Raw genomic sequence first — 10,890 nt, 5'->3', positions numbered from 1 at the left:
TATCAGCAAAATTGCAGAAGGCCTCGATGGTAAGGTGTGTCTTTTTGCTGATGACACAAAGATTTGTAACAGGGTTGATGTTCCTGGAGGGATACACCAAATGGAAAAGGATTTAGAAAAACTACAGGATTGGCCAAAAATCAGGCAACTAAAATTTTATGTTGATAAGAGCAAGATAATGCACCTGGGGCGTAAAAACACAAGAGCAGAATATAAAATCAGTGATACAGTCCTAATCTCAGTATCTGAGGAAAGGGATTTAGGGGTCATTATTTCAGAAGACCTAAAGGTAGGCAGACAATGTCATAGAGCAGCAGGAAATGCTAGCAGAATGCTTGGGTGTATAGGGAGAGGAATTACCAGTAGAAAGAGGGAGGTGCTCATGCCGCTCTACAGAGCACTAGTGAGACCTCATTTGGAGTATTGTGCTCAGTACTGGAGACCATATCTCCAGAAGGATATTGATACTTTGGAGAGAGTTCAGAGAAGAGCTACTAAACTGGTACATGGATTGCAGGATAAAACTTACCAGGAAAGATTAAAGGACCTTAACATGTATAGCTTGGAAGAAAGACGAGACAGAGGGGATATGATAGAAACTTTTAAATACATAAAGGGAATCAACAAGGTAAAAGAGGAGAGAATATTTAAAAGAAGAAAAAAAACTGCTACAAGAGGACATAGTTTTAAATTAGAGGGGCAAAGGTTTACAAGTAATATCAGAAATTATTACGTTACTGAGAGAGTAGTGGATGCATGGAATAGCCTTCCTGCAGAAGTGGTAGCTGCAAATACAGTGGAGGAGTTTAAGCATGCAGGGGCGTCGTTAGGTCAAAACATTCGGGGCTTGAGCCCCGGATGTTTTGACCAGTGCCCCGAATGTTATGCTGGCAGGGCTGGCTGGCGCTCTGTCTCTCCTGCGCTACACCGGCCCTGCCACTTTAACTAGTAAAAAACTGTAATCCTAATCCGCCTGGCGCCTGCCCTGCAGACTTAACTTTTGACTTGAAATCAGCCGCAGCCGCCCGCTCATCTCTCATTAGATTCATACTGCAGCTCCGGTAACAGCAGGCAGTGAGGGCGGCACTTGCTCACTGACGTCAGGTGCCTGCTTCTCCCACTAGGCGGCACAGGCGCGCGACGTCAGTGAGTGAGCGCCGCCTGCACTGCCTGTTACTGGAGCTGACTAGCTGAGCCTGAGACTGAGTAAGACTAGAGATGAGCGCTGAATCTGATTTATAAAGTTAAAGTTACACTTGCAGGATACGGATGGATTACAGTTTAAAATGTTAATGTAGAGTTGTACACTCCTGTGAGCGGCGGGGAGGGGGATCTGTGGATGGCACTGTTAGGGAGGGGCATCTGTGGTGGATGGCACTGTTATGGGGAGGGGGATCTGTGGTGGATGGCACTGTTATGGGGAGGGGGATCTGTGGTGGATGGCACTGTTATGGGGAGGGGGATCTGTGGTGGATGGCACTGTTATGGGGAGGGGGATCTGTGGTGGATGGCACTGTTATGGGGAGGGGCATCTGTGGTGGATGGCACTGTTATGGGGAGGGGGATCTGTGGTGGATGGCACTGTTATGGGGAGGGGGATCTGTGGTGGATGGCACTGTTATGGGGAGGGGCATCTGTGGTGGATGGCACTGTTATGGGGAGGGGGATCTGTGGTGGATAGCACTGTTATGGGAGGGGGATCTGTGGTGGATGGCACTGTTATGGGGAGGGGGATCTGTGGATGGCACCGTTATGGGGAGGGGGATCTGTGGATGGCACTGTTTTAGGGAGGGGGATCTGTGGATGGCACTGTTATGGATGATCTGTGGGGTTGCCCAGACGGCTAGGCCCTTCACCTTCACTGTAGTTATTAACCCCATTCAGCAGTCCCCTATTCACTGAAGGGGGAACTGCTGAAAGGAGTTAATAAATACTGTGAAGCCCCCCCCCCGGTGGTGATAAGGGCGTGGCTTCATGGGATGGGGGTGTGACTTCCCGTGGGCTCGTGCCCCGGATGTCTTCAGACCCTAGCAACGCCCCTGGGCATAAGGCCATCCTTCATATAAGATAGGGCCAGGGGCTATCCATAGTATTCAGTATATTGGGCAGACTAGATGGGCCAAATGGTTCTCATCTGCCAACACATTCTGTGTTTCTATGTGTTACATTTTTTTTTATTTTTAACCCCACAATGGACCTTTTACTTAGCATTCTGAATTAATGCTATTATTTTCCATTATAACCATGTTATAATGGAAAATAATAAAGTAAAAAGGGTTCCGGGTAACTCATCCCTCGTCTCCTTAGCAACCATGCGTGAAAATCGCACCGCATCCGCACTTGCTTGCGATTTTCACGCATCCCCATTCATTTCTATGGGGCCTGCGTTGACTTGAAAAACGCAGAATATAGTACATGCTGCGATTTTCACACAACGCACAAGTGATGCGTGAAATTTACCGCTCATCTGAACAGCCCCATTGAAGTGAATGGGTCCGGATTCAGTGCGGGTGCAATGTGTTCACCTCACGCGGAATTCTCGCCCCTGTGAAAGGGGCCTTAGGGTACTTTCACACTTGCGTTGTTGGATTCCGAAAATCTGTATGCAAACGGATTCCATTTGTAGACGGATCCGTCTCACAGATGCATTGCAATACCGGATCCATCTCTCTCTGGTTGTCATCCGGAAAAACGGATCCGGTATTTATCTTTTTCACATTTTTAAAAGGTCTGCCCATGCGCAGCCCGCAAAACCGGATCTGTTTTTCCAGAACACTTGGGGCCATATCCGGCTTTAATGCATTTTAATGTAAAATAATGCCATAATGCGTAATGTGTTCCGGAGTTTTGGACGGAGAAAATACCGCAGCATGCTGCGGTATTTTCTCCGGCCAAAAAATGTAAGAGGGACTGAACTGATGTATCCTGAACGGAATCGGCCCCTTATTTAGATCCAGGTCCTGGTTTGAAAACTGTTGAATATTTTCAGTGGGACAAGTGGAAGAAGGGAACTCAGCACCCAGAGATGGGCAATTATTTTTCTTTACCCCTGCCTGCAAAAATAAAAAAGGGTTCCTGATGGTGAAGTGCCCCGTTAGATGGATGACTATAAAGCAGACACATTCCTTGTCAGTGTAAGGTATCTGGTGCAGCAGACAGCGAACCCGGTCACGTGACCAACCGCCAGCAGCCAGTCTCTCGCGGTAGTTCGACCGCTGGTTGCTTAGCAACAGAACGCCGGCGCCTTAATGTACTATCACATTACCTGAAGTCCGTACAATGGCGGAGACCCGGAGATCTGCAGCTGTATCCAGCAAGGTAAGCACAGACTCTGCGCCCAGCTGGCACTTTCCATACGTAGATGATAGATGGGGTCAAGTACCCACTATCGCATCCCAATACTAGTCTTATCTGACAATGGCATTATTTAAGGTAAAGAAAAACAAGGGGGTCGGCGCTCCTGCAGCTGGCACTGTGAAGAAGACCACCACACGAGACAATCTGCTGGCCAAGGAAGAAGAATACAAGTAAGACAGAGTAAATAATGCAGCAGCCAGCAAGATGCTTGTAAGGCTCTGTTCACACAGCGTTTGGGTTGTGTGTGATCTATTTCCTGATGAGTACATCTTAAGAAGGATCCCATAGAGTTCTACTGACGAGGTATAGGAAGAAACGTATAGTATAGCGCGGTATACGGTGGGCTCTGCTCACACCACATCTGGTGCATTCGGTTGAGGCACAGTAATTATTATTATTATTATTATATATTTTTTTTTTTATTCTTTTCCTCCAGAGAAAAAAATGGTTTAAACCTTGTTCACATGAAGGGTTGCCACCTTTCCCAACAAAATCTAGAGGCCAAGTTTATGGGTTTGGGGGTTCAGCACGAGGTGTTATTTGACTCAGTCTAAAGAGTGGCACAAAGTCACCCGAAAGAGGGGGGTGGCCTAAAATGCTCCATTTTGCTCCAAAAAATGGAGGCACAATTCTGGGCTAAAATTCTGTCTCAAAGTAAGCCAGCCAATAGAAAATAATAAAGGAAGGGTCCCGGAGACAAATAATATCCTCTTTCAGCTCTTCTTTATTGATTATGGACATCAACAGACATGACCGTCAGTTCCACGGCAAGATTGACGCGTTTCGGGTGAGTACCCTTAGTCGTAACAAATTGCTGACTGTGGCCCCTCAATATAAAGGGGTTGAAAGCACCCCTCCTCAATGGGGAGGAACCGGTTTCAAGCAACATCCGTTGCACCACACCTAGACACACCTTTTTTGTTTCAGCTTGCATCAATCAGTTTATAATCAGTAGTACACTGTGCGAACCTCTCCCTGACAACTTAACCCCAGGTTGCCCTGTGATTATTTCCACAGAAGTCGCACAGTGTGAATACTTCATTACATAGAAAACATAAATTGTATATATAAAACAACATTTGATACCATCATTACATACTAAAACAGATATAAATACAATGGTCCCATGTGTTCGAGCAGATTCATATTGGCAGCCTAAAACTGACACTCTCATAACAAACTTGTCAGAAAATATGTATAATGACAATAATACACCATTGTATGTCAGTAGTACTATAAAACCACTGTAATCCGATAAAACCAGACATTTTGGATGTGATTGCAAGATAGATCATAACATAAATAAGATGCAACAAGGAAACCTTCAAAAAGATTTTGCCATACTTCTGTATGAATCCATTGAAGATCTTTCCTTGCAACATCCAGAACAAAGCAAGACAGAAGGGTAATAACCGACTGCATAATGTTGGCATTGTAGTGCCAGTGACGAGCAGAGATGCACAGCCTTCATAATAATATGGGCTCTCCCATATAAAATATCATGTTGTGGTCATATGTATCTCATTAATACCCCCAAAATAGCAATGAAGACTTAAGAGATATGTGCCCGCCTACTTATGAATAAGCCCAACATAGAAGTTAATAGTGACACACATCAAAATTCTGCCTCAATTGCAAGATATTTTATTGGTATATATAGATAAGTTCTTTCTTGAGGTTGAGACCCCTTGGCACCCTAGTACCCAGTCTAAAAATCCAGTATGCCTCACGTAACAGGATTTTCTTGCGATGATCTCCACCCCTTTGCGGAGCTAATACACGTTCAATAGCATACGCCTGAAAGAATGACACTTGGCGAGCATGAACGTGTATAAAGTGTTTGGCTATATTTGAAATATTAAGAATATTGGGGTTGGCGATATAGTTAAGATGTTCTAACACTCTGTTTTTGAACTTGCGGACAGTGCTGCCCACATACATAAGATCGCATTTGGTGCATCGGATTACGTAGACAACGCCTTCCGTATTGCAATTTATGTACACACGGATTGGGAAGTTGTCTACATGATCTGCACTATCAAATGTTTTTGTGGGTAGGACATATTCGCAGGTCCTGCAGCGGGCACTGCCACATTTTGTAAATCCTTTGTATATAAGCCAACTAGGCCTGGATTGTGTGCCACTGCCGCTGGCAGTATAGAGAGACGGGGACAGCGAGCTAGACAGGGTGGGAGCCCTTCTGGAGACAATTCTACAACCTGATTTGAGTGCTTCATAAAGGATGGCATCGTCATATAAAATAGGTAAACATTTTTTGATTGCTGAACTAATTATGCTGAACTCATTACTATATGTTAGGGAAAGAGTGGGGACCCTGTCCAGATCACCGTCCACCCGTGTCTCCACACTACCAGCAGAAGTCTGCACACTAGACTTACATTTATGTTTCCCAAATAATATGTCTCTTCTATTTTTCTGGAGGGCTATCTCCCTTCCTCTATTGATCATCCACATTGGGTAATTTCTGTCCCTCAACCTTTTTTCAACTCTGTCAAATTCATCACCCAATTCCTCTGCTACACTACAATTCCTGACTGTGCGGATAAATTCACCCACGGGGATTGCTCTGACGGTATGTACTGGATGATGACTTTTAGCATTGAGTATGGTGTTACCCGCCACCTCTTTTCTATAGGTCATGGTGTGCACTATTTCTCCAGCAGTTCCGCAGAGTGTCAGGTCTAAAAAGTTAATATGGGTTTCATGTGCCAAGCAAGTGAACCTCAAGTTATAGTTGTTATTATTTAGGTATGCCTGGAGGTCTGGGACGGCAGATATACCGCCCGCCCATACCATGAGCAGGTCATCGATATACCTGCCGTACCAGACCAAACCAGGCATGAATGGGTTTTCCAGGTTATAAATGTACTTCTCCTCCCAAAATGACATAGTTAAATTAGCTAGGGATGGAGAAAATCTTGCTCCCATTGAAACTCCGCGGATCTGGAGATAGTGGACACCATCGAATGCAAAATAGTTATGGGTTAGCAGGTATGCTGTAATCTCACACACAAAATCAATATGATTAGTGTTTAATCCAGTATATCGATGGAGATGATATTCCATCGCCATCAGAGCAACCCCGTGGGGAATGGACGGGTACAGGGATACTACATCAGCTGTAATCCAATTAAAATTGGCTTCCCACCTGAAATCATACATGGCTCGCAAAACGTCGCCCGTATCTTTCAAATACCCCGGTATACGTCTGACAAGAGGCTGGAGAAGGTGGTCCAGCCAGCTCCCCAGACGCTCGGTAAGCGAGCCAATGCCGGCAACTATGGGACGAAGGGGGGGGGGGGTGGACACCTTTGTGGACTTTAGGCAAGGCATGTATAATTGGTGTGACAGGCGCATCCACGCACAGATATTTATATTCTCCATCATCAAACATGCCATTATCTCTTCCTTTCATGATTAATGACAAGTAACTATGCATATATTCTTTTAATGGATCATTTGGCAGTTTGCTGTACGTGGATGTGTCTGCCAACATATCCCGTAGCTGCCCGCCATAAGTCTCCTTGTCCATTACGACCACCGCCCCCCCCTTGTCAGCCATCTTGATGACAAGGGAGTCACATTTCTGTAAATCCTGAAGTGCTTGGGCCTGAGAAGCACTAAGATTATTAGATTTATACTGTCTATTACTTTCTATCTCTATGCTCCTAAGCTCCTTTTCCAAAACATCCTGGAAAACATCCATACCACCCGTGCGGGATATAACCGGATAGAATTTGGTATTTTTGGTATGAAATTTTCCAGGGGGTCTGGGAAGCTCCCTCACTCCCTGTTCCTCCTGAAGCCCCACCAAGGAGCACAAGGCAACTTGTTCCCTAAATAGTAAGTTCTTAAATGAGTTTTCTTCAAAATCTGGTGTCTCACTTGGTGGGGTCCCAGCGGGAGATGGAATGTCATGAAAATGTCGTCTGACCGTGATATTGCGTATAAATTTATTGATGTCAAGTAGGGTGGAAAACATATCAAAGTGATTAGTAGGGGCAAAATTCAACCCAAGGGACAATACACATCTCTGCTCGTCACTTAGCACAACGCCAGACAAATTCACAACACTCAACTGATTCATTTCTGTTTCATTTGTAGTCGAGTGGACCTTGGATGCCGCCGACTGGTGTCTCCGTCCACCCCTTGCTCTATGTTTTTTGAGGCTGATACAACCTCTCTTATGCCTTTGTCTAATTTAGTTTTTTTATAATAACATGCAGTGCTGTTAACCTCATCCTGTGAGCAGGGATGTGCGGAGACCTCAGAGCTGGACTCCAAATCACCAGTAACACATGAAAATTCAGAACCCTCAGTATCTGAAGAGAAACTAACTCTAGGTGCCCGTTTAGATGAGCGTTTGTTTTTGCGGTTTTTCAATATTGATCTAGGTGTGGAGTAAGCATTATCTCGCCTCCCCCACTCATACACTTGATCATGATTATAATCATACACATCGCGCAAATATTTTGAATGCTTGTATTGCATAATGGTATCTTCTAATTGGGAAAGAGTTAGTATCATATCTTCATTCATTTTTATAAAGTCCTGATGATTGCTGAACTTCTCCAGAGAATCTCTCGTAGATTGTATATCTCGCTGTAGTAAGCCGAGCTTTTCATTTTCAAACTCGATGATCAATTTCATTAGTTCCATGGAGCAGTCCGTCAGTATGCTATTCCATCTACAAACAAAGACATCCGAAAAAACGGTAGTAGGAACTTTCTTGATTCTCAGACCGCGTGGGATCATGTTTTTTTCCTTATATTTGGTAAGAGTTATACAGTCCCACCACACGCGGGTTTCCTGATTCAATAAGCGCTCCAGGTTAATCATGCCGCTTTTTATGTCCGTGTCACTGGAGCTGTTTATATCCTCTCCTGAGAAAACAGAATCTGCCTTCGATTGTCGGTCAGGTCGAACACAAAAGGCCATATTAAAAGAAGGTATGTCCGTGTAAACTGACTGGAAGCCTGTAATCACTGATAACTTGTCAGAGCTAGAGGTGCATAACAATTCACGGGATGCCAGAGGTGGAGCACGGAAACAACACTTTGGATAATAGAAAAAACTATTCCAGCTCACCTAACTGGTCTGCATGTAATCCCGGCTCCAGAGGCCCTAGGGAAGTGTTCCCATGGCAGGCAGAAAATAATAAAGGAAGGGTCCCGGAGACAAATAATATCCTCTTTCAGCTCTTCTTTATTGATTATGGACATCAACAGACATGACCGTCAGTTCCACGGCAAGATTGCCAGCCAATAGTAAGCTAGATGAAAGCGTCTGCACCACACGTATCCTCCAGCCTGGACCCCTGTGATAAATCTGCTGTCGGCCTACAGAGCGTACGCCATCTATAGGATTAGTAAATCTACCCCTTTTGTTGCTTGTTTTAAATCATCTTTTCTTGTTGTTTTTACTATTAATTTAATTTTAACCTTTTAGTGACCAGCCTGCTTTGGGCCTTAATGACCAAACATTTTTTTTTCTTTTTTTTCATATTCCAAAAGCTATAACTTTTTTTTTTTTTTTTTCTGTCGGTGTAGGCGTATGAGAGCTTTTTTTTTTTTTTGGGGGGGGAGACAAGTTTTAGTTTTTGATTGTACCATTTTGGGGTACACATAATTTACTGATTAACTATACCACCCCCCCCAGTTGGTTAGTATTTGTGACAGGCCTTAACTTTTTCTGGAGGGGGAATGGGGAAAAACAGCAATACTGCTACTTTATAAATTTTGCGGCGTTCATTTTTTTTTAGCATAAATGACCTGATAATTTTATTCTCTGGGTCAGTACATTTACAACAATACCAAATATATCTAGTTTTTTATATTTAAGGGTACTTTCACACTAGCGTTTTTCTTTTCCGGCACTGAGTTCCGTCAAAAGGGCTTAATGCCGGAAAAGAACTGATCAGGCATATCCCCATGCATTCTGAATGAAGAGTAAGGGCTCTTTCACACTTGCGTTGTTGGGTTCCGGCATAGAGTTCCGTCGTCGGGGCTCTATGCCGGAAGAATCCTGATCAGTTTTATCCCAATGCGTTCTGAATGGAGAGAAATCCGTTCAGGATGCATCAGGATGCCTTCAGTTCCGGAACGGAACGTTTTTTGGCCGGAGAAAATACCGCAGCATGCTGCGCTTTTTGCTCCAGTCTAAAATCCTGAACACTTGCCGCAAGGCCGGATCCGGAATTAATGCCCATTGAAAGGCATTAATCCGGATCCGGCCTTAAGCTAAACGTCGTTTTGGCGCATTACCGGATCCGACGTTTAGCTTTTTCTGAATGGTTACCATGGCTTCCAGGACGCTAAAGTCCTGGTTGCCATGGTAAAGTGTAGTGGGGAGCGGGGGAGCAGTATACTTACCGTCCGTGCGGCTCCCCGGGTGCTTCAGAGTGACGTCAGGGCGCCCCACGCTCATGGATGACGTGATCACATGGACACGTCATCCATGCGCATGGGGCGCTCTGACGTCATTCTGGAGCGCCCCGGGAGCCGCACGGACGGTAAGTATACTGCTCCCCCGCTCCCCACTACTACTACGGCAACCAGGACTTTAATAGCGTCCTGGCTGCCATAGTAACACTGAACGCATTTTGAAGACGGATCCGTCTTCAAATGCTTTCAGTTCACTTGCGTTGCGTTGCGGGCACCTCCGGCAAATGGAGTGCACGACGGAAACGGACAACGCAAGTGTGAAAGAGCCCTAATCCGTTCAGGATGTCTTCAGTTCAGTCATTTTGACTGATCAGGCAAAAGATAATACCGCAGCATGCTACGGTTTTATCTCCGGCCACAAAAACTGAAGACTTTCCTGAATGCTGGATCCGTTTTGCAGGATGACACCGGAAAGACGGATCCGGCATTTCAATGCATTTTTCTGACTGATCAGGCATTTTTAAGACTGATCAGGATCCTGATCAGTCTTACAAATGCCATCAGTTGGCATACGTTTTGCCGGATCACTCTGCCGCACGTGTGAATGTAGCCTTACTACTTAAAGGAAAAAAAATGTTTTTGCATCGCCGCATCCCAAGACCCATAACTTTTTAATTTTCCTTCCTATGGAGCTGTCTAAAAGCTTGACTTTTTTGGGATGACCTGTACTTTTCATAGGTATCATTTTGGTACGTAACACTTTTAAAAATGTTTTTTTCCCTGTAAGGGATAAATGACATGATAAGGGGTTAAATGGCCCAGATCAGCGCTTCTGCCCGTCCGGGCCGTTAGAGCAGCTCTCGGCTGCTTGGGAGACCCTGCAGCACTTAGACTGGGGCCGGCGTTTATTCATACATTTCCAGAAATAATGAAAGAGGAACATCACAATGTAAATGCCAAAGAAAGGATGCAACTGAGAAGAAATGTGAGAAGAGGTGACAGCGCCTCCTTAAAGGGAACCTGTCACCTGGATTTTGGGTATAGAGCTGAGGACATGGGTTGCTAGATGGCCGCTAGCACATCCACAATACCCAGTCCCCATAGCTCTGTGTGCTTTTATTGTGTAAAA

At 44.9% G+C, this 10,890-nt stretch overlaps 1 protein-coding gene across 1 annotated transcript in view; it reads left to right on the top strand.

The window, feature by feature from the left end:
- The first annotated feature begins 3,271 nt into the window (after nucleotides 1–3,271).
- TEX9 (testis expressed 9) overlaps nucleotides 3,272–10,890 on the top strand; it is a 44,188-nt gene continuing 36,569 nt past the window's right edge. The window contains exons 1-2 of the mRNA XM_040413910.1: nucleotides 3,272–3,318; nucleotides 3,433–3,527. Of these exons, the coding sequence (XP_040269844.1) occupies nucleotides 3,280–3,318; nucleotides 3,433–3,527 (134 nt within the window). The 5' untranslated portion in view covers nucleotides 3,272–3,279. The remainder of the gene's footprint in view (nucleotides 3,319–3,432; nucleotides 3,528–10,890) is intronic.

Source organism: Bufo bufo, chromosome 1 (genome assembly GCF_905171765.1).
Source record: "Bufo bufo chromosome 1, aBufBuf1.1, whole genome shotgun sequence".
NCBI lineage: Eukaryota > Metazoa > Chordata > Amphibia > Anura > Bufonidae > Bufo > Bufo bufo.
This window is presented reverse-complemented; position numbering and strand designations above follow the sequence as displayed.